Source organism: Herpailurus yagouaroundi, unplaced genomic scaffold, assembly GCF_014898765.1.
Source record: "Herpailurus yagouaroundi ecotype Mexico unplaced genomic scaffold, PumYag 247, whole genome shotgun sequence".
NCBI classification, from domain to species: Eukaryota; Metazoa; Chordata; class Mammalia; order Carnivora; family Felidae; genus Herpailurus; species Herpailurus yagouaroundi.
Window position 1 is genome coordinate 774288 of NW_024412464.1, and position 24662 is coordinate 798949.

Here is a 24662-nt window from a genome sequence, read left to right on the forward strand (position 1 = left end):
AAGGGATCATAAGACCAAAAGTTTGCAAATCACTGCTTATAGCATTCTGATCTCTAGTGACTCACCTACACTGTCTCGGAGGCTCTCACCTGGGAAAGTATGTGGAACCGGCAGGGAGAGAAGTGGTGGAAAGAAACAGCTGTTGGATGAAAGGAGTGTCATTTCTTTTGATTCTCTCACCTAAGTGAAATGGCATAAATCTGGAAGAACAAGACTAGGGATCTGGGTAATCCATACATTATGATATCAAACTTGCACAAGTGGAAACTGAGTCACTGCTAGACAGGAAAAGATTATAGTGCATTTATTATTTTTAAGAGTACTAGAATTGGAATGAGTGATTTTTACATTCAGAGAGGGTAAATGTTGTGCCCATGGCTACACTGCCAGGGCTGTAGCTGAGACAAGAACCCAATGGTTAATTGAGCTGCTAATTAATTAAACAAGTGTTTAATGGATAACCTAGTATGTTTCAGCTACTATGTTAGGTTCTGCAGGTCAGCAGTGAACAAAATATACACAATTCCTACTCTTACAGAGCTTACTTTCTAGTTGGGGAAGACAGAAAATGAGAAATGCCATTGCTGTTAATGTTAAGTACTTGGATTTCAGTAAAATGAGATGATGCGCTGGAGGACCAGTATGGTGCTAATTGAGATTAGATGGTCCAGGAAGGCTCCCCAAGATGACAGTCAGCTGATAATTTGGTGACCACACGTCCACTGCTTTTTGAGCTGTGCTGTGTTTCTTCTGGATCCCTACACTTTTTGATGAATAATTGTGCTCTCATTGCCTACCTAAATGTCATTGTTTTTACCTTTTCCTTTAGTGTTACTAGTTTAATAGCAAATGCTTTGGTATTTGTAATTATGTAAAACCTAGTATCATGCAGATATATGATTATGCAGAGAAGAAATAATACAGGGAACAAATAATACAGAGAAGAAATAAATATCTTACCCCACATCGCTGTTCTTACTTTTTATTCCCACTTGCAATAGTCACTAGTGGCAGGATTAGCAGTCAGCTTTGCCTGCTGTGCTTAACTGTTATACCCCAGCATGTAGAAGAGGGCCTAGGTTATGGAAGGCGCTCAATAAATACTTGGTGAATGAATGAGCATTCACCATCTGTCTGTGAACTTGTATGGCAGGAATTTTGCATTGGTGGTGGAAAGGCATGAATTTTAGAGTCATGGACCCAGGCTTGAATCCTGGCACTATTGTTTACTATGACTCTGGTTTCCATTGCTTAAGCCCTCTCCGGATCTCAGCTCCCTTCCTAGTAAAACTGAGGAAGACTATCTGTTTCCAAGACAGTTTGTGAATATCAAGTATAGGACATCCTATACGGTTTGGCACATGAAGATACTCAGTAAATGTTAGTTCCCTTTTCTTCTCATTGCTTATGTGAGCAGTTTGCCTGTGGAACAGATTTGAGAGGGATGTACAGGAGAAAGCTGCTTCCCTGCATTTGGAAAACACTGGTGATGATGTGAGAATCAAGCCATTGTATCATGAAGTGGTTTTTCTCCCCTTATCTCTTCTCTACATAGCTTGTATTTAGCTTCAATGAAAAGCTTTTCGGTTTGCTGGTAAAGGATATTGAAGCCATGGATCCTAGCATCCTGAAGGGAGAGCCTGCGACAGGAAAAAGACAGAAGGTATGTTTTATTTTTAATAATCATTGTGATGTGAATTGTGCAGATTAATATAACATTCCTAGCCATTCTCTTGCTCAGTGATTTCTTTTATATTATGTACTCTTTCTTTTAAGGTAGTAGGGAGAAAACATTGCTCTTATAAGCTAGCGCTGTTATTAAAGTATAGCAGAAAATACACTTACTTGTAGACTTAATAGTAATTTGAAATTTGTATGGGTACTTGTATTCCTGGTTGAATGCAGATGATGATTATTGTTCATAAATAATAACAAAAAGACCGGCATTATCAAAAGACACATGCATTGAAATTAAATAGAAATAGTACAAGGTAGTTAGGAGAAAAATTAATTTAACTTAAATGATAGTTTGGAAGAGTTGCTTTGCTCAGAGAGACCTTATTTCCCCTTCATTTTTGGCCTTGTGTTAAGAAGTCCAGAAGTCTATTATTAGACTAACTACTAATAATTGTCTTTCTATACAGATTGAAGTAGGACTGGTTGTTGGAAACAGTCAAGTTGCATTTGAAAAAGCAGACAATTCATCACTCAATCTTATTGGTAAGATTTGCAATTTTAGAAAACTCTGAATGAAGTGAGACTGTCTCTGTTATTATGTGTGCCTCAACTACCACGCTTTTCAAGTCTGGGAGAAGAATAAGGGCATCTCCATTGAGAAGGTTTATCACAAAATCATGGAGGATTTCATCACTGTCAGATGTGCTGATACAGAAAAAAAAGTTTAAAACCTTCACTAGATATCATTGTCCAATAGAAGTGTAATGTGAGCCATATGTATAATTTTTAATTTCCTAGTAACCTAGTAACCACACTAAAAATCAGGTAAAATACAGATAAAATTTATTTTTAAACTTTCAATATTGAGGTAAGTTCAGGCTTACAGAAGATTTGCAAGAGTAGTGCAGAGAGGTCCAATATACCTTTCACCAGCTTCCTTGATGTTCCATCTCAAATAACTAGAGTACAGTTACCAAAACCAAGTTAACATGGTTGCATGGCCACTAACTAAAATATAGACTTTAGGGGTGTCTGGGTAGCTCAGTCAGTTGAGGGTCTGACTTTGGTTCAGGTCATGATCTCACGGTTTGTGGGTTCAAGCCCAGCGTTGGGCTCTGTGCTGACAGCTCAGAGCCTGGAGCCTGATTCGAATTCTGTGTCTCCCTCTCTCTCCTACCTCCTACCTTGCTCACGCTCTCTCTCTTTCAAAAAATAAATAAACATTAAAAAAATAAAATACAGACTTTATTTGGATTTCACTAGTTTTTTCATTATGTCCTTTCTGTTCTAGGATCTGATTGAGGATCTCGCATTGCATTTAGTCATTTAATTTCTAAAGTCCTTCTCTCTGATAGTTCCTCAGACTTCCACCATCTTTCATAACCTTGAGAACTGGTCAGTTATTTGTTGACTGCCTCGTGCACGGTGGTGTGTTAAATGTGATCCTAGCGTCACTTTGGTTTGTGATTGAGTTAAATGGTGAATGTGCAGGTGAAGAAAGTCTCTCCAACAGACTCAGAGCTCAGTCCTGCTCTTGTATGTTAGTCTTGCTTTTATTATATTAAAATAATGCAGATTGGTCTCTAAGAAAAGTAACTCCCCAGAATAATGATGCCATTAACTGTGTAGTAGTTCTGACTTGGGGTTGGTTTTCACTATGCCAATGTCTACGCCAGTAGAAAGAAGAGGATTTTCGTTGGCTACACACCACGATTTCCAAGGTTACTTAACTTCAAATATGTGACCTTTTTCCTCAATCCTTAAGTTATTCCCTTCTTACTGTTTTTTCTGAATTTTACAATAAAATAAATGTTTCATAAAATTTGGATAGACATTCACTCAAAAATAGCTCACACAGTCTAAAATTTTACAATTTGATTCTATTTTCATAATGTTTTATAATTTCTTTTGCTTGACATATTTCAAGCCTCTTAATAAATATGCCTCAACAACATAATTTTTAATGACTATGCATGTTGTTTTATGGATTAGGATTTCTCAGAATCTCCAATTATTGATCCAATACATTTCTGAAGTGTTTTCTTTGTATTTTATACACCTTTCATACACCTTTTGTTAAGATGCCTTACCTTTTTTTTTAATGTTTGAGAGAAGAGAGAGGGAGAGTGCGTGCATGCAAGCAGGGTAGGGGAAGAGAGAGAGAGAGAGAGAGAGAGAGAGAACCCAAAACAGTCTATGTGCTGTCAGTGCAGAGCCGGACAAGAGGCTCAATCTCAGGAACCACGAGATCATGACCTGAGCGGAAATTGAGAGTCAGATGCTTAACCGACTGAGCTACTCAGGCGCTCCAAGGTGTCTTGTCTTGTGGGCATTGCATGGCTTTCATATAATGTGGGTATTTCTAAGTAATTCATGCAAAGGTGTGATTGACAGGTTTTTTCCATTGATAAATAAAATTGTGGACTGATATAGCATGCAGTAAATTTGGCCGCAAGAGGGCAGTACAGTATAAGAAATATATTTTCAGATAGCTTCAAAGAAGAAATGTTGAGTCCACAAAACTCTAACCATAAAATCACCATCTAGGGTAAACTTTTTCTAATGTGACCATTTGTTTTCTAATTTAAAAAATTGTATCACTTTCTTTTTTGTTAGTAGAATGTACTAAGGCACTTGTATTGTTTTTGAGATAGCTCATGTGGTTCTCTTGAGTTACTTTAGGTGGCACTATGACATTTAAGTTAGATAATTTTTGTCTTTGTGAAAGTGAAAACATGAATTTTGAAATTATTAAGACTTTAGGATGATCTTAGACTTTTGTGTGCAAATGGGGAAAAACAAAAATAAGACATCAGACTTATTCAGTGCATCTTCTCAGGCTGAGGGGTTATATACAGAGTTTATAAACATCTAGATAAATACATGCATTTTTAAATACACTTGCTTCAGGAGCCTTGAGGATTGCTAGATTTCAGTTGCATTTCTAGCAACTAGTATTTCCTTCATCAGATAGACACATGGTGTTTCTTCTAATCAGCCAAGTTAGTTAACTTGGTTAAGATTAGAGGCTAAGAGGACCAGGCTCCATGGATTGATCACAAATGGACGACTGTGTGAGCTTAGACATTTCACAAGTGTTTTGCTGGCCCTAAATGGGTCCAGGCACAGTAGTTAACATAGCAAAACTCATCCTTCTTATTAGAAAGTCAGCTAAGAGCATGTTCATCTTTGTAGAGGATAACTTCTCTTTATTCATTAAAGATGCCCAGTGAGTCTTATCTTATTCCACCTGGTAATGAAGTTCTTGTTTCACATTTGATTATCTTCGTTTGACATAGGCAAAGCTAAAACTAAGGAAAATCGCCAGTCTATCATCAATCCTGATTGGAACTTTGAAAAAATGGGAATAGGAGGTCTGGACAAAGAATTTTCAGATATTTTTCGACGAGCATTTGCTTCCCGAGTATTTCCTCCAGAGATTGTGGAGCAGATGGGTGAGTTTAAAAAGGAAAATTTGATCAAATCTTACGTTGTTAAAAAAAAAAAAAAATGTGATGAAGTCTTTTTTTTAATAATGTTTTGAAATTATTTTTCAAACCTGCCAGTGTATTTTTGTCTTTTTCTTTTAAAAAAAGTTTCCCCAAAATTTTTGAGGCATTAGAACTTGTAAAATTACATTTTTGTTTTATAGGGAAAATAGAAATATTTGCGGTTACTTTATCTTATTGATTTATTTATTAATTTAAGTACGTCTGTGGATAGGACAGATTTAGAAATTTCATTTTATTTATCTATTTATGAATGTTTTCCTATAGGGCATATTTGGAAATTTCACCTGACTCTAAAGACCCACTGTGGGTCAGATGTACCCTGTGGAATCATCGTTATCTATTACACTGTGGGCATTGTTCTTACGTTAGTTAGCTGCTGTTGCATTACCCAATTAGTACGTCTTCATATCTAGTAAATGGATTCCTGGCATGTTTTGAAATTAGATAAGTTTGATCCAAAGAGACAAATGTAGGATATACATGGAAGTTTCCATATTGCATACACAGAAATGTGCTGTTCATTTATCATTTTCTTCTTGAAGTTTTATTTAATTTATCCGTGTGTGAAGTGGCTTTATTTTCCCTAGTGGAAATGCCGTCATGACTGTTTCCATATCCATATCATATAGGTTGAATTGGAATGTGAGCCACGGAATATCTGAGAAAGGAATGTATAACAGCTTCTGGCAGACTATTAGTATAAAAACAGTATCTAAAGAAAAACCCTGAAGGAATACGAATATATCACTCCCCTCACCCTCCATCATTCTTTATCTTTACATTGCTACTGGCAGATAAAAGTGTGGTGGGGAAGAGAACTGCTGTGTAGGCACTAAGTGCTTGGTTCTATTAGCCTCCTATTGTTGGTAGCCTTCCTGCCTGGCCGCTCACTGTGATAAATTACAGGCACAGCACACACCTGTTCACTGGGTAAAGGTCGAGTTTGGAATTGGATTAAGAGAAAATGACAGAGACCCTCATCACCTGAGTTTTATACACCTTGAGATGGCAATAACATACTTTTTTATCTGAAAGATACAAAGGCCAGGTCCATAAAAAAACAGAATTTTAATTTGGAACATAGTAAAAAATGTGGTAATTCACTATCTTGGTCATGTGTATTTTGAAAGTTTATGGACTTATTGTCAAGACATGGAAATACTGTTTAGGTTATTTTGGGTGTGAGGAGAGATAAAAGGATGATCTTAAATGTTCTAAATTATTCTTGTGGAATGTTTTTACTAATTTTCCAGACTGAGAGAGTCTAATGATTCTGTTTCTTTGAACATTTATATTATCTGGCTAACAAGTAGAAAACCAACTGCTTCTGTTATAAACTATATCTTTTCATTATATTATAATATTTTCTCGCAGTTTGGAAGCTATTAAGGATTCCGTTATTCAGATACGAGTTTCCTGTTTGTGCGTTTTCCAAACCTTGCTCACTAGGGCCTCTGTCTGCAGTTAGGTGGATAATGAGTGAAGGAGCAAAACTCCTCTATCGGTCGATTTGTGACTTTGCCAGCTGTTGAAGAGGTTGGAATTCAATCAAAACAGATTTGGGATTTTTGAGTGACTTTATGCATCTGTGTTTCTGTAGTCCATATCGAAATTAGTTAAATTATAATACTTTGCTTTTTGTATAATACTTTGCTTTTGTGAGTGCTACTATCCAAAACCTTTTTTGGTGGATTTATTTTTCTAATATTTTTACATTAATTGGACAAAAAATGGGTTCTGTTCTTTAAAAAATTTTTTTTTTCTCTTTATGGCTTTTGGCCATCAAGATGCATGTGTTAACAATTTGATTCAAAGGACAAAAAGTATTTATTTATTTATTTTTTTTAATTTTTTTTTCAACGTTTTTATTTATTTTTGGGACAGAGAGAGACAGAGCATGAACGGGGGAGGGGCAGAGAGAGAGGGAGACACAGAATCGGAAACAGGCTCCAGGCTCTGAGCCATCAGCCCAGAGCCTGACGCGGGGCTCGAACTCACGGACCGTGAGATCGTGACCTGGCTGAAGTCGGACGCTTAACCGACTGCGCCACCCAGGCGCCCCAAGGACAAAAAGTATTTTAAAAAACTACCTTTACTTTTGAACTAAGTTGAAAGACATTATTACTATTTTTTTTTAATTCTGAATGAAGATTCTCAATGTCATAAAGCTACATTTTTATGGTAAAAAGGCTGGGAAATAATTCTCTTGCTGTGCATGTGTCATTCCCTGTTTCCGTTAGAGTCTTCTTTTTCCCTTTGAATTTGGGGGAGAATTCCATAGTAGAGTACCTCATTGCGGTACAAGAACAGTATGGTTATAAAATTCTCATTAGGTTTTGGTAAAGGCATATAAAAGTACAGATTGCTACATTTTGTATAGAATAAAAAGTAACACTACACAGGTCCTTTTTATATGTATACCCTATGTTCTTTTACCCTGTCAGGTGGGGGAACAAAATTGGCTGATTTCTTCCTCACTCTTTTTTTTTTTTTTTTTTTAACGTTTATTTATTTTTGAGACAGAGAGAGACAGAGAGAAACAGAGCATGAACGGGGGAGGGTCAGAGAGAGGGAGACACAGAATCTGAAACAGGCTCCAGGCTCCGAGCTGTCAGCACAGAGCCCGACGCGGGGCTCGAACTCACGGACCGCAAGATCATGACCTGAGCCAAAGTCGGCCGCCCAACCGACTGAGCCACCCAGGCGCCCCATCCTCACTCTTAATTAAATAGATAAACCTCTGTGGTTTTGGGATCCAACTGGACACTGGGTGTGATTGTTTAAATCGATTAAAATGGTAAAAAATAATGATTGGTAAAGAATAATTTATGTAGGTTATGGGACCGTTCTGTTTTGTTTTAAGCAGAGAACTCTTTTACTTTTGGCTTGAGACCAAATCATTGTGTGTACCATGGAGTCTAGAATTGGGTCTACTTTGTAAGCAGGAATCTTCACTAAATGGATCTTTTTGCCTATATATCAAAGTTGTGAGCTCACAGAATGATAAATTTAGAATTCTCTTCTCTCATTGTGTTTATGAATAGTTATGCTTTTAGGTAATACAGTTCTTTTGCTTGTAAAGCTTCATGTTACCTTCAGGATTGAAAATATAGTTTAGATATATATGGAATGTTGCTTTGAGGAGGTATAGGAAGACTAAAGGGCTAACCAGAGGCACATAGTTCTGCAGGAACATTAAAGGTCAGATGAGGTCACGCACCTGCAATAAATGTCCTAGGAGCACCCAGGGTAGAAATGTGGGCATCACACACTGGTATCTGCAAGTCTCAGCAAATAAACTCAGCAGCTTATTGCTATCCTTGAGCACACTCCAGTGTCAGCCGAATATGTCCTTCCGCTCAGACATTTACTACACTTATTCCCTTCCATGCAGTTTTGGGGAGAGTGTTCTGGATAATCGATTGATTACCTCAGTTCTCATTGTAGCTCTTTTGTTGGCAAAGATAGAGATTCTGTAGAGAAACTTGATTTTTCTGCATCCCTGGCAGTTACCCCTAAATTGTAAGTGCCAGAGCAAAACAAAACAAAAAACAAAACCAAAAAACCTTCTTCAAAGAACAGTGGAATAGTTGTTAAAGAATTAGCATCTCTTAATGCAGTTTTAGGACTAGGTTTACATGTATCCAAGGAAAGGGCCTTTAGCAGAAGTTACCCGTTGTAGGGCTAGAAGGAAAAGGGCTTGGAGACCGAAGGGCCTCCAGCTTCACGCTGTCTTGTGGTGACTCTGTATCTTGCAGATATCCAGGCCACCTGGTGGGGAGGAGAGCCTCTGTTAGGGTCTTGTGCTCCCCCCCCCCCCCCACCGCCCCTTCTTTGAAACTGACACTGTTCTTTTTGGTCGCCTTTCTTCAAGTCTCCCTCTCTAAGCCCATTTTCAATCTGTAGTTTTAAGGTTTCTTTTGAAATCCTAAAGAAAAGCAACTCCTTTCTGATATCATACGTGAAACTGCAGTTACTCTGTGGAGTAGAGCTGCCGAGAAGATAAGGAGCCTCTCAATCACAGGCGGACATCTTTCACATGCTAAGAACAGTGCAAAAAAAAAAAAAAAAATACTGTGGAAGAAAGAGCACTGAGGTTTTGTGCGCCATATTTGAGAGAGAGGGAGTTCTTGCTCAGATTAACATAAACACTGACACTCTTAAAATGCATTTTCACACCCCCACTCATGAGGAGAGATTGCAATTTAAATGGGGGTTAAGACATCTAGCCGAACTCCAGGGCTCTGTAAAAGGAACCCTAAGGCTAAAGAGCTTATCTGAAATTTGAAAAAAAGAAAAAAAAATGAAGCTTTCTGACATTCATCTTTTTTCCTTGTATTAGTCATAACTTGCTTTTCAGCTATATTTTAGGTTTTGAATGCCAACCTGACATCTGTTCAAGTCTGCCTGTAATTTATTGGGAAAGGAAAAGAAAGCAATTGCTCACTAGTTAGAGATGCAAAACTTCCCCCTTCTGCTTTTCCACAAAGTACTTGTGGATGATACTTGGATATGAAGAAGTAACAGTTTACTAATTTACTAATTCTAACTTCCATGTTGGGAAAATGTATAAAGTTCTTTTTTTTTTTACTTAGAAGAAGAAATGGCTTATGACCATGTGATTTCCAAAATCTCTGAAGCAGTATTTAGAGCTAAAGCACACACTCTAAAAAAAATACTATAGATAACTTTTTATAAGTTGACATTTTTAACCTTGAATTAATTCTTCCATTGGTTTTGGTTTTTTAAGTAAAATTTACTTACATTTGAACAGGAATAATGTAGCTATGCTAATATCTCAGAGTCAAATAATATATAAATTCAGTTGACATTTTTTTATCAATAGACTTTTAGAAATAAATCTTTTGAGGAGGCAGAGCTGTCTGTAGAGTCTAGTGGATTAGATTTGCTGGCAACTGCAGGTGAGTTACAGATCAAGAATTGGGTCACTGTCCACCAGTAAGGAAATAATTAAATAAACTATGCTACATCCTCTTACCCTCATTATGGAATACAGCAAAGCAGATCTTAAAATGATACAGATCCAAATGTACAGACATTTTTTTTTTAATGTTTATTTATTTTTGAGAGAGAGAGAGACAGAGCGTGAGTGGGGGAAGGCAGAAAGAATGAGAGAGAGAGAGAGAGAGAGAGAGAGAGAGAGAGAGAGAGAGACATACAGAATCTGAAGCAGGCTTCAGGCTCCGAGCTGTCAGGACAGAGCCCAACGCGGGGCTTGAACCCACAAGCCGTGAGATCATGACCCGAGCCGAAGTCGGATGCTCAACTGCCTGAGCCACCCAGGTGCCCCCACACATGTTTTAATAAGAAAAAAAAACAAAAAACATATATATATCTATATATATATATATATCTATATATATATATATATATAGATATATATATATATCTGAAAGTAAATGCATTACAAAACTCTTTACAAGCACACATTATATTGAAAAACGTTTACTTCTGTGAAAGGGGAGTGACGATGGGAAATACAGGGAGATTTTTCTTCTTTTACTTGCTGTACTTCCGCATCTGAATGTTTTAGTGTGAGATTATATTTCCACTTGTGTAGTTAAGAAAACAAACAAAAAGGTAATATCATAGGCTGTTTCTCTGTTGTGGTGGCTTCACTGTCAGCAGGGGAACAGGTGTGTCCCACGCCCTTCATGAAGTTTCTGTGGAGGAGAACAGCGCAGGGGTAACAGGACCCCCAGGGCTTTGATGGCAGCCCCTGATGAGGGGAGGCAGAAAGTGAAGACCAAGTTGCTGATGGCTAACAAACTGCTTCCTCCCATTACTTTTTTGCATGATAGTAATGGGTACAAGTACCACGTTCCCTGCAAACCATGAGAACATTTGCATCCAAGCCTTTCCGTAGCCATGGAAGCAGGAGAGGGGAGACATGGGACACGATGACTTGAGGGAGAGCAGAATTTCTGATGTGGAAGGACCTGTGCTTAAATTTGCTCGGTCTTCACACCCTTCCCACTGAGGAATCCAGCTCACGTGACTTCTGAAGTGAAGCGCTAGCTGTTTTGTCCCGTCTTATGCCCATATTTACATTGGTGGTGATGATGATACTTACATGGTAAGTAGCTAATACTTACATGGTGCCAGGTGCTGTTCTAGATGCTTTACGTACATTAGCTTATTCCATTCTCACAACAGCCTTATCAGGTAGATTCTGTATTGACGCCATATTATGGAGAAGGAAACTGTGTCAGAAAGGTTAATGGGGCGCCTGGGTGGCGCAGTCGGTTAAGCGTCCGACTTCAGCCAGGTCACGATCTCGCGGTCCGTGAGTTCGAGCCCCGCGTCGGGCTCTGGGCTGATGGCTCAGAGCCTGGAGCCTGTTTCCGATTCTGTGTCTCCCTCTCTCTCTGCCCCTCCCCCGTTCATGCTCTGTCTCTCTCTGTCCCAAAAATAAATAAACGTTGAAAAAAAAAAACATTATTTAAAAAAGAAAGGTTAAGTAACTAGTCCAAGATATATAGCTAGTGAGTGGCGGAGTCAGATTTGAACCCAAACAGTCTGGCCTCAGAGTCCATACCCTTAACATGTACGTTTTTTTTTTCTCTCATGAAAGCCCATCATAGAAAACTGCTAAAATGGGCCTTCTCAGCCCCACTTCTTGGGGACCTCTGAGGCGGTCTTTGAGAGATTTAGAGCCAAGGGATTTTCAACTGTGGCATCATAGACATTTTTAGACTGGATAATTATTTGGCATGGGGCGCTGGCTGTCCTGTGAATTGTAGGATGTTTAGCAGCCTCTATCTACCAGATGCCAGTGACACTTCGCACCCACCCCTAGAGGTGACAACCAAAAATATGTCCAGACATTGCCAAAATGGTCCCCGGGAGGCAAAATCACCCTTGGTGATCTAGTGCAATCCCCTGGCTTCTTCTCTTTACAGATATGGAAACTATGGCCCAAGGTCACTAAGCAAGGCAGAGGCACAGGCAGAGGCACAACTAGGACTAGAACTTGGTTCTCCTGATTCAGGAACTCTTAAAGGAGGAGAAGGAAATGACATACAGTTTGTACAACTCGTAAATGGCAGAACTGGGGTTGGAAGGAGGACATCTGGTTCCAGGGTCTGTATTCTCAACTGCCTCTCCAGATGCTGGAGAGATGAAGCCAATAATCAAGTAGTCAAGGAAGCTTTCAATTTTATGTCAAAGAATATTTTATGATGAGTAACTAAGTACAACTTATGCCTTTCTTCCTTAATTAATTCTCCAGGAAATTGACAAAGTTTTCCATCTGTAAAGGTTCTCAGAACTTAGAAATGATAGGTTAGGAGGGTGAAGAGGAAGAGAAGGGTTGTTAAAACACTGAAGATCTGTATGCCTGGCCTCCCCCCCCCCCCCCATCATTGCCTGTATACAGTTATAAATAGGCATTCAGAAAATAAGCTACAGAAATCTGACTTTTGTATTTAGATATCAGACAATTTTTTAAACTGTTTAAACTTCTCCAACATCTCTCTGCTAAAGAATTAAACCACCTCCTTCATCTTCCTCTTTGTCATCCTTTTCTTCTTCCTCCCCCTCTTCCTGATTCTCTTCTTTCTCCTCCCCTCGACCCCTTTTCTTCTTCCGCTTCTTTTTGAGATTAGAAGCATTTTCCAAAATTTCAGATTTTTGTCATGGCAGTGAGGGTGTTGCCCGAAAATGTAAAGATCTCTTTATCTGTTTCGGTTTTAAAATTTGAGCAGAGAAACTGCCCCAATAGAGATTTCTTAGTTTTCTTATTTCTGGCAGTTTCTGGAACTTAAGTGTGGCAAAAATCAGTGGACTTCTCTTGGCCTGAAGTAGGAAGTATAAGTGTGCAATGTGTGGGATTGAATGGACGCTCTGTGACACTAAGGTTTATAAATAAACTACCACTCTAGTAACTGGATGTATTCAAATTGTCATGAGCTCAAAGACTGAAGCATTGGTTGTAGGACTGTAATGTCTAATACTTAATAAGTCTAGTCCACTTTCTTCATGTGTTTTTTGGCATCTGTTGTAGCATTAATACAGGGAAGGAAGTGATTGGAATGGGTATGTCAGAAGCTTTGTCCTAAGTATATTGTCAACATAGAGATGGAACATAAATGTTAAATAATCATGTAGAAGTTAAGCACCATAACCTAACAAATGATATCAAAAGTGTATATGATAAAGTGCCAAATGAGTGGTCTAATTGAAAAGTCCTATAGCAATTTTAAGAGAAAGAATCACAGAAGACTTCATGGAGGAGGCAGAACTTAATTAGGCCTTGAATGCTGAGGGATTTGGGATAGGAGGGGAAAGGATGGTTATCCATGCCCTGGGAAGAGTGACAGACTCAGCAAGGTATAGAATCCACAGTTTAGACCAGTCTAGCAGAGCTGTTTTTGGAAGAAGCAAGAAATTAGATTTAAAAGTTAGGTTGGAGTTGTGCTGTAGAAAGCTGTGAATCAGGAGATGAGGACTCCTTTGTTTTACTGAATCTGTTTGACCTTCCAGACAGACTCCGGTGCTTCTCCTATGCTTCCTCTGTACCTTGTATGTACTTAGAATGTAGCTCTATTCTTAATATAATTATTCATTTGCATTACACACATTAGGGGGAATTTCTCACCCTCAGCATTTTTGACATTTTAGGCTGGGGAATTCTTTGTTGGGAGAAGGGCCCAAAGCTGTTTGTTGTAGGCTGTTTAGCAGCATCTCTGACCTCTATCCACTCAATGCCAGTAGTTCCCTCCTTCCTTCCTGCCTCCTGTGTAGTGATCAGAACTGTTTCCCCTGAATGGCAAAATCGCCCTGCATTGAGAACCAGGGCTCTAAGACTTTGAAGGCACAATCGTAATGTCTTTTTATCCATGTGTTGTCAGCGTCAGGGCTGTTTGCAGTATGGTCTTTGGACCACTGCTGGGCCATGAACCATTGTTACCAGTCCACAATGAAATAAATATTGAAACTCAGAGTAAGAATTTAGAAACTTTTTTTTTTTTTTAGCAATTTAACATCATCATGTTTTTTATTGTATTTTGTAAAAATATTGATGAGAAACTTGTAAAAGAAAACTGGACCTTAGCATATATAGTTTGAGAAGTATTGCCCTATGTAAATATTTGCTAAATGAATGACATATTTTTTTAAAATATTTTATTTTTAAGTAATCTCTACATCCAACGTGGGGCTTGGATTTATAGCCTAAGAGTTGCGTGCTCTACCAACTGAGCCAGCCAGGTGCCCCGAACTGAATGAAAGTTTTGAACAAATGATTATAATGGGGAGTTATTGGAGGGCTTTTAGCAGTGGAATAAAACAAAGTTAATGTCTTAGGATAGTTAATACTGTTATTCTGTGTGAAAAGGATTGCTCTAGAGAAGAGGTGAAAGACTGCCTGATTTGGCAGACGTAGATTAATTATCCAGTTGTGTGGTACTTAGAACCTGGATTGGGGTGGTGGCAATGGGGATGGAAAGGGAAGAAGAGATACAGAAAAGATTACAAGGACGAACTTGATAGAATGTGATTACTTATCACGGGTGACAGAATTGGAGGTGAGAGTCAGGTCTCACTGGGAAAATGTTAGAAGTGAGAAGACCAGGACGACCTAGTTTGGGAGGAGTGGAGAATATTGTTGCACGTATTTTCATTACCATGAGAAGAATCTGGGACCTGAATTGAAGACAGGAAGACTTACTGGTGTTTTTATTTTGTGATGGCTAGCTTCAGTCACTTTACCCGTGAGAAGCACTTTACCGTGAGAAGCACTCTGTTGACCACTCTTTCTTGAAATATCATTTTTACTTGGTTTCTCTCACTCCAAGGGTTTGTGATTTTCCTTATACCTCTGGCTATCCCTTTTGGGGTTTTTTGTGTCCTTTAAAATGCTGGAGTACTTCAGGAGTCTGTCTTAGACCTCCTCTTTTCCTCTGTGATTGTTCTCCCTGAAATTGATCACATCCATTTCCATGGCTGCAGTTAGTATCTTTACGCCATTAACTCTCAAATTAATTTTATCTCAGTCTCTGTTTAAAGCTCTGGGTTTTTATCAGCATAACCTGTTGTCTATCTCATGATCACGCAGGTAAGTTCAAAATTCAATTAATTCATTCTGCCCTCCCATCCTCCCTAAACATGCTCCTACCGCTGTTTTCTGTCTTAGGCAGAGCTCTGGCCAAAAATCTGGGCACTTCTTTAACACTCCTCTCTCCCTCCCCTCTGGTTCCCAGTCACAGAATAGACCCTCTGTGCTGAAGTCTCCTCACTGTGTCAGGTCTGTCCAGTCTCTCCATCTTCCTCCCTCCACCCCCACCCCCCATCCGTGCCCCCGCCACTGCCTTCCTCCGGACACCATCGCCGCTTGCCTGCATTGCTCCTTGGGCCTTCAGCCTTGCCCATCTCCACTCCACTCTCCACCCTGTAACTGGAGCGATTTTTATAAAAAGGCAAGTCTGATCCTGTTGCTCCACCGGTTAAAACTCTTCCAGTAGCACTGCTTAACTCCCTGCGTGGTTTACAAGCCCTATGTGGTCTTGCCCCTGCTGAACTTCCCCTCTTCCCTCAGCCTGTGCCCCTCCCCCATGCTCTGGGTTCCAGCCAACCTGTTCTATTTCAGTTCCTCTGATGGGTCACGCTACTGTCTCTTACCTGTGTATCCCGGGGTGTTTTCCACCATCTTTTTATCCAACTCCTGTTCATCCTCACTATCAAAAACTCCAGAGAGGTAGTTGGTTGGTATGATTATATTGCCAGAGGTACTCTTATAGCTCTGTAGAGGTAAAAATCTTTAATACATTGCCTGTAATCAAAAATGTTTATAGATGTATTTCCTTGTCTTAAACTTTTGTTGCTGTTGAAAATAGTTCAAGCATTAGATTATCCTCTTATAGTGTTTGATAATTACACATTTTGAAGTATTTGTGGATAAGGTAGTCAAGAGGACACTTAGAGATATCTTTTATTTGTGAACTTATACTTTGGCTGATTTATCTTTACTTTTTATCACATCCCATCAGAGAGGAGGTGATAAATGCTCAACCACTTCTATAAATCTTGTCAGTTTCTTATATGTGAGTACTGATTTGGTAAAACGACGACTACCTTGATAGGATGTTGGAGAAAGGGAGGTGGAAGAAGGAATTAGCAATAATGTTAGCAAAAAGCTTCCCAGAACTATATACAGCATTATTTAGAAGAGTATGATTCTAAAGAGACTTTTCGTAGGGTTCCATATGATTTGTTACTTGGGGCAGTATCCTTTGATAGTATGTTCACAATTAAAAAAAAAAAAACCTGCAGGAAACTTGGGTTTTGCCTTTTGCTTTTTAAATAACATGTTGTTTTTTCAGGTTTTTCAAAGAAGTTAGAGTAGACAGCGGTAAATCCCTTCCATATACCATTTTACTAATAGTGTAAAATTTGACATTGAAAGTCATTGTCCATGTATCCAGTGCTCAAAGATTTACTGTACTTGTAGCTTTGAGTTCTTCACTAACATCTCGGGCTTTAACACAGTATCTTTTCTCTGGGCGAGTAATAGTTTGAGGTATATTCTTATTCTAGAGTGACTCAAAACTGATATATAAAGATACATACATAGGTAGCTTGAACTTCTATACCATTTATACATGTATTTACTCGAATTTATCCACAATGACATAATTTTTTTGGAAGTGCTTTGATTTTTAAAAATCTACCTAGAGTCCTGTCATGAAGGAGGAAATTTAGCAAGACTTAAGAGCCTTTTGATAATGAATGGTTACTATAGGGTAAACCTGTAATTAGAACGCTAAGCCCCACATTAGATATATTCAGTCAAATCTCAAATATATGTAGGAGAATTTATCCAAATTGCCGATTATTATTGCATTCCAGAGACATTTCTATGGTGTTCCACAACTACTTTTTGACCTGACACTTTTCCTGTGTTATTGGACTTTTCCTGCAGAACTTCTCTTTATTGATTCTCCTTGCTTTTCTGTCTGCTGCCTGATTACTTTGGTTTCTTCTGTAACTCCTCACTTAGGCAACCAGCTGTGGCTGCGATGAGCTCAGAAAGGGAGATAGGCAAGACGCACAGTACTTGAGTTACCGATTCTGTGTCTGTTCTTTCTCCAGCTGCAGAAGGCTGCCCATATGTGATCCTAAATCACAGAACTCAGCTGTTCAAAATTGAGATTTGTCTTATAAGTAGTAACGGCCCCACGTGGGACACTGTGTCAACATAAGGAGAGAAAGATGATAGTTTATTACCACAGTCAAAAGATTGAATCCTTTTCTCTATTTTTATCTAAAGGTTAATTTTTAAAAAAGTTGAATGGGATGAACTTGTAGCTCCTTTGCTTCCTGCACTCAGTTGCTGCTGTCAGTTGTCAAAATTGTCACCCATTTTGAGTTATCTAATGCTCCTCTCTATGACATAACCACAAGTAGATATCTACTATATCTGTAAATATAGTAGATTCAAGTACATTAAGATGACTATGGTTTTAAATCAGAATTAGGCCAGGTTAGAGAAGGAGACCTTAGAAATTATGTAGTCAACATTTTCCAAATTTACTTAAACCTACTTAACCATACATACCTAAAGTTACAACTATTAATATTCCAAGGAAATACCAGTTTGAGAAACACTGATTTTGTCCATGTATTCTTCCCTGCCCCTGATAAAAGATGCTCTTGGGGGTTTCTTTTTGCTCCTTTAAAAAATTTATTTTTATTTTTTAAATGTTTATTTATTTTTGAGAGAGAGAGAGAGAGAGAGAGAGAGAGAGAGCAAGAGCAGGGGAGGGGCACAGAGAGAGAGGGAGACAGAGGATCCGAAGCAGGCTCTGCACGGACAGCAGGGAGCCTGATGTGGGGCTTGAACTCATGAACCGTGAGATCATGACTTGAGCGGAAGTTGGATGCTTAACCAACTGAGCCACCCAAGCACCGATTTCTTTTTTTTTTTTAAGTTTATTTATTTTTGAGGGATAGAGAGAGGGAGAGAGAGAGAACACACACAAGCCGGGAAGGGACGGAGGGGGAGAGAGAATCCCAAGCAGACTCTGCACTGTTAGGCTTGAACTCACAAACTGTGAGATGAGCCAGACACTTAACCGACTGAGTCATCCAGGCACCCCTGTCCATGTCATTCTTATTTTGTAGATGAGAACACTGGGACCCCAGAAGAGTAAGCAGCTTATTTAAGCTAAAGTCGCAGAAGTGGGGGCTAGAATCCAGGTTGCCTTGTTTCCAGTCTGGTAACCTTTAGGCTTCCTGATTCAGCCACTTAAAATAATTTGACTTATTATTGGGTTTCTTATTCCAGATTTCACAACTTGGATGTGAAGCCTCATTCTCTAGAACAAGCTTCACTATTTTTTGGAGTCTGAATTTGATTCAGAAAGCCCCTTCTTGCCTTTAGATCACTTCAGGCTCTCTGGTGGGCCTGGAGGGTTCAGAGACAGGGCCGCCTTCTACTTTTCTATTCTTTTCTTTCTTTCTTTTTTTAATCTGGTCATCTGACCAGCTTTTATAGGGTCTTTTAGATCTCCCAGATCTAAGATCTGTTTATAAAAATACTTTTATTAGTTCTTTTAATTATAGAAATGCATGTCTATTATTTCAAAAATACAAATGAATGGGGCACCTGGGTAGCTCAGTCGGTTGAGGATCCAACTCTTGATTTCAGCTCAGGTCGTGATCTCACAGTTGTGAGATAGAGCCTCGTGTCTGGCTCTGTGCTGAGCATGAAGCCCACTTAGGATTTTCTCTCTCCCTCTTTCTCTGCCCCTCCCCTGCTCATGCTCTTTCTGTCTCTCTTAAAATAAATAAACTTAAAAAAAATACAAACGAGTAAAAGAAGATAATCACTAAGTATAAAAGAAAAAAAAAGCACCTGAAAACTATTGTTAATATCTGGAGTATGTCATTTTACTAGTTTTTGCTTTGTACATGTATACACACATACACATGCACACACTCACATATGTATGTATATGTATAGAGGGGGACAAAAATGTATTTTATGGTTTGTAACTGCTTTTCCTCCATTCAGTAACGTAAACAGTCTTTCTTAAATATTCTTCTATAGTTTATTTTATAGAATGATAATGCCATGGTTTTATTAATCAGTCTACTACACTTAGACATATATATTATATTTACTTTTTCACTATTATCTACTATGTTATGATAAGGACGCTTAAAGCTAAATATTTTTGCACATCCATATTTATTTAGGATAAATTCCTAGAAATGGAATCGCCATATCAAAGAGCATTCCCAAGTGTAAACCTTTTTTTCATGCACGGCCAAATTTAGACTTCCTTCTTAAAAAGTAAAAATGTTATAGATGAAATCAATCACTAAGTAGGTTCTCTGGATGAGAGAGAGAGAAATACAAGAACTGTAATGGTTTAGTGGGAAACTGATGGACAAGGTGTCAAGAGTTTTGGAGACTAGCCTTAGAAATGTCATTGATTGTATGACTCTCTAGTTTTAGTTTCCTCATTAGTAAGAAGGGGAAGATGGACTAGATATAGAAATCTTTCCAGAACTGCTACCATATGAATGAATGCCTCCTTTTAGTGAGATACGGGGTCCGTACATAGACTCTGGCAGGGAAGCTCATCCCTCAAGTTGTAGCTTGATTGCCTTCTCTGGAAGATCCCTCACACATTTATCTTCCAGTAGAAGTAATTATTTTCCTCTTTGGCTTCTCATAGCCCTTTATTTTCTTTGTATATAGTTGTGTCTTTGGTTTTTAATATTGAGCTACTTACGACAAAGGCCATCTTATTCATCTCCTTAAAGCACTCTGCTTAGCGTATTTTTGGGGTATATAGTGGATACTCAGTAAATATCTAGGGGCGTCGAGAGTGGTACCTGGGTCTCCATGTCCCCAGCCTATGAAAGCAAAGAGCCTAGCTTCCAACTAAGTGTTGTCTTTTCCCACTCTAAAGAGCTCACCAGGTTTCTTCAGTTTGGGGGGTTATTCCAAGATGTCTGTCTTCTGATGTCGCTTCTATTTAGTGACACGATGGTTCTCAGTCTTTGAGGTCTATCAGAATTTGGGGAGCTTTATAAAACCCCCAAAATGGATTTCCAGATTCTCCTTCAAGTCCACTAAATCTGAGTCTCCAGCAAAGCTGACACCCAGTGTCGTCGGTAGCTGAGCCGTCCCTGCAGGGCTCGCTTGGCTTCAGGCAGGTTGGTGTTCAAGTTCTGTCTCTCTCATTGGCCAGCTGTGTCTCCAGGGGAAAGGCGTTTTACTGCAACAAGCCTCAGTGCCTCATCTGCCAAAAGAAGAGTAAAAATAACACCTAGCTCCCAGGGCTATTTTAATGGTTATAGAAGAGAACACGTTAAAGCCCTTAGCACATTGCTTCTGTAGCTACAGTTCTAGCCTCGGTCTGGCACTACTTAGATTCTGTATGCATTAATTATTTATTCATTTCTTCTTCAAATAACATTTATATTTTTCCAACTCTTGGAAGTTAGTATACTCAGAGTGGAGGTTTACTAATTCCATTTCTGAAAAGTAGTATCTCATGTGAATTTATTCATTTGTCCAAGCATTTAGTGATGATTTTTAGAGTACTTTTACTGTAGGTAATATATGGCTATATCTCCAGAAGCTTTTACCATCTTCCATTAGAATTCTTACTGAAATGAATTCTTGAAATGTTCAAAACTTTGTTACATTTATTAAACATTTTTTCCTTATCTTACAAATAGTAATCTCTTCCCAGTTACCTTTATTTTCTAGGTCCTTCGAGTCATGTTTCTTCCCCTTTTCCTTTGTATGCATTTTTTTTTTTTTTAAATTAAGACTTTTTTTTGAGAGAACACACCTGAGAGTATACCGGCACGTGTGGGGAAGGAGCAGAGGGAGAGGGAGAAAAAGAAGCAGACGTTAAGCAGACGTGGGGCTTGATCTCACAATCATGAGATCGTGACCTGAACCGAAATCAAGAGTCAGATGCTTAACCAACTAAGCCACCCAGGCGCCCTAAGACTTTTTTTTTTTAAGAGTAGTTTTAGGCCCACAGCAAAAAGGAGGGGAAGATGCAGAGATTTCCCATATACCCCTGTCCGTATACATGCATAGCCTCCCCCATCATCAATATCTCCTACCAGAGTGGTATCTTTGTTATGACTGAACCCACATTGACACATCATAATCACCCAAAGTCCAAATTTACTGTTTGCTCTTGGTATTGTGCATTCTGTGGGTTTGGACAACTATATAATGACATGTATCTATCAATTATTATGGTATCATACAGAATATTTTCACTGCTCCAAAAATCCTCTGTGCCTTCTCCCCCCATCCTTGGCAGTCACTGACCTTTTTACTGTCTCCATAGTTTTGTCTCCGGAATGTCATATTGTTGGAATCATACAGTGTGTAGCCCTTTCTGATTGATTTCTTTCATTAGCAGTATGCATTTAAAGTTCCTCCGTGTCTTTTCACAGCTCGATAGCTCATTTCTTTTTAGCGCTGAATTATATCCCATTGTCTGGATGCACTACAGCTCATTTACCCATTCACCTACTGAAGGGCATCATAGTTGCCTGCACGTTTGGGCAATTAAGAATAATTATGAATAAAGCTCCTACAAACATCTGTGTACAGGTTTTAGTGTAAACATAAGTTTTCAACTCCTTTGGGCAAATACCAAGGAGTGCAATTGCGGGAAAGAGTATGCTTAGTTTTGTAAGAAGCTGTCTTCCAGAATGGCTGTGCCCTAGTGCATTTCCACTGGCAACAAATGAGAGTTCCTGTGTTCCACATCCTCATCAGCATTTGGTCTTGTCAATCGAATGGATTTGAGCCATTGTAGAGGTGTGTGGTGGTATCTTGTTGCTTTAATTTGCATTTCCCTGATGACATATGATGTAGGGCATTTTTTCATATGCTTATTTGCTATCTGTATACCCTGTTTGGCTTTTGGCCCATTTTTTAAATTGGGTTGCTTTCTTATTTTTGAGTTTTAAGAGTTGTTGGTATATTTTGGTGCTTTATCACATGTGTCTTTTGCAAATATTTTCTCCCAGTCTGTGCCTTGCCTTCTCATTCTCTTGACATTGTCTTTCGTTGACAGACAATTTTTAATTTTAACAAAGTCTAGCTTGTCAGTTATATCTTTCATGGATCTGGCTTTGGTGTTATGTCTCAAAAGCTGTTGCCATACCCAGTGTCATCTAGATTTTTGCCCTCTGTTATCTTTTAGGAGTTTTATGGTTTTGTATTTTGCAGGTAGGTCTGGATCCATTTTGCATTAGTTTTTTGTGAAAGGTGTGAGATCTGTGTCTAGATTATTATTATTATTATTATTATTATTTTGCATATGGATGTCTAGTTGTTACAGCTTCATTTGTTGAAAGGATGATCTTTGCTTCAGTCAATACATTAACATATTGCCTTCGCTCTTTTGTCAAAAATCAGTTGGCTATACTTGTGTGTGCGTGCACTTTTCAAGTCCATTATTGAATACTCCTCATATTTTTCTGCTTTGTTTTTCGGATCACTCCTTTTTTCTTTTTTTATAGCTTCAGTAAATCACACTTGAACTATAGTGTAGCCTCCTTATTATCTTCCTAGCCTTCAGTCTCCTTTTTCCTTCCCATCCTGGAATATTCATTTCAAAATTCATCCTCTTTGCAATACTAGCTGGTTCTGTCAAAGAATAGCAAGGGAATTATAGAATCTCAGCATTGCATGGGATCTCAAAAATCATTTAGTTCATGTGCTTTGGTTTGAATTTTCTCTCCATTTTTGCTAAATGACTTCTGTCAAGTTCCGTAGTCTAAGTTCGAATTCCTTCAGTGTCAGAGGACTCATTCCCTTCGAATGTTGCATTCCATTTTTTGGACAACTGTACGTTAGAGTCTTCCTTACGTTAAGATGAGATGTGTGGCTTCTATACATCTCCCCCCGCCAAGACTATATAGAGCAAGGATGCTTGTACTTCCCTGTGGAAGCCCTGAAGGTATATGAAGAGAGCTTTTCCATCCAGACATAAAGGCCCCCCAAATTCATCTTTTCTCTAAGCTAAATCCCCCAGCTTGGTTGGTGCCTCCAGCCAATCCTTTTATAATTTATTTTCAGCCCTTTACCATCCTATTCACATTTCTCTGAACTTTAACATTTGTTTATATTCACCTTAAGTTGTGAAACCCAGAAATCATGGTGTACTGCAAGTGTCGTCCCTGTTCTGAAATAGACCAGATCTATCCATCCGTTGTTCAAAACCTTAGTCTTCTTTTAATGCACACCGAAATTGCATTAACATTTTTGACATCCACATTCTATCTTGGATCCTATCTCATGTTGAGTTTACTGTTGAGTAAAATCCCCCAAGTCATCTCTCACACAACCATACCTCCCCCAGCCACACTTAAGTACAGAGATCTTACATTTATTCTTGGTAACTTTTTTATCTTGTTAGAATAGTTCTTCGGCTGTTCTACAGCTACAACTTGTCAAGGAATAAAAATGTGTCCTCCTCAGCTTATGATTTAATTAAGGCTATAGAAACTATACACTAAATAAAATGAAAATCTAAGAACTGTTAGAAAACAACTTAATAGAGTGTCAGTTGAAACTATGAAGGCTGGTTCTCAGTGTCCTCTGGCCTGCATTAGCCTCATCTCAGGGGAGGGACTTATCAACTAGTCACCTTCCTCCACTCCACTCCAGACTTAATGAATGAATTCAGATTTCTAGGAGTGATGCCTGAAAATCTGCATTTTAATAAGCTCCATTGAATGTCGGTGCATGTTAAAGTTTGACTATTGCTACCATAAGTGTTGGAGAGTAGGACCACGGACGTGATGCAAGCGAGGTGGCATTGATGCAGTTAAATGTGATGGGGTGCGTGGCATTACTTAAGGAGGTGATTTCTGAGGAACAGAAGAACATGAACTTGATAGAGTGAGGAGAAGTTCCAGGTGTGGGAAAGGAAAGAGTAAGTTGTCTGCTTCAGAAGACAAGATATTTGCTAGTCTGTAGCAGACGCCTTACAGAGCAGCAAGTACAACAAGTTGAAAGTCAAGGGACAGGGAAAAAGAAGAGAGGAAAGTTGTAAAATTCTGAAACCATTGAGAATACATGCTGCCAGGTGGCAGCAAGGCAGGACCTGCCATAATGGAAGCATGATCTTTGTCATCAAGAATTCATGAAATACCAGGCCACACCCTAGGAGGGAGTGTAACAGGGTGGGGGTGTCGGCGGAGATTAGTTTGGAGAGTTGCTACACATACCCCATCTTTGGTTCTGGGCTATCTAATGAGAAGATCTATATTAAATCTCAGTTGACTAATTTGGATGTAGACCAGTCAGGTGGTAGACATCACCCAGCTGCTTGGTGCTCAGGGCGTAGGCCTTTTTCACTTATCGTAACGGAACTCAGAGAGTTCTGAGAGTGCTCTAAAGTTGGTGGGGCGCAGCAAGTCTCTGCTAGACAGAATGATACCCATGGATGATTA

The 24662-nt window shown here is 38.9% G+C and overlaps 1 protein-coding gene across 1 annotated transcript in view; it reads left to right on the forward strand.

Moving 5' to 3' along the window:
- NSF (N-ethylmaleimide sensitive factor, vesicle fusing ATPase) overlaps positions 1 to 24662 on the forward strand; it is a 150849-nt gene that overhangs the window by 40962 nt on the left and 85225 nt on the right. Inside the window, exons 6-8 of the mRNA XM_040460080.1 lie at positions 1556 to 1663; positions 2145 to 2220; positions 4977 to 5132. Coding sequence (XP_040316014.1) covers positions 1556 to 1663; positions 2145 to 2220; positions 4977 to 5132 — 340 coding nt within the window. The remainder of the gene's footprint in view (positions 1 to 1555; positions 1664 to 2144; positions 2221 to 4976; positions 5133 to 24662) is intronic.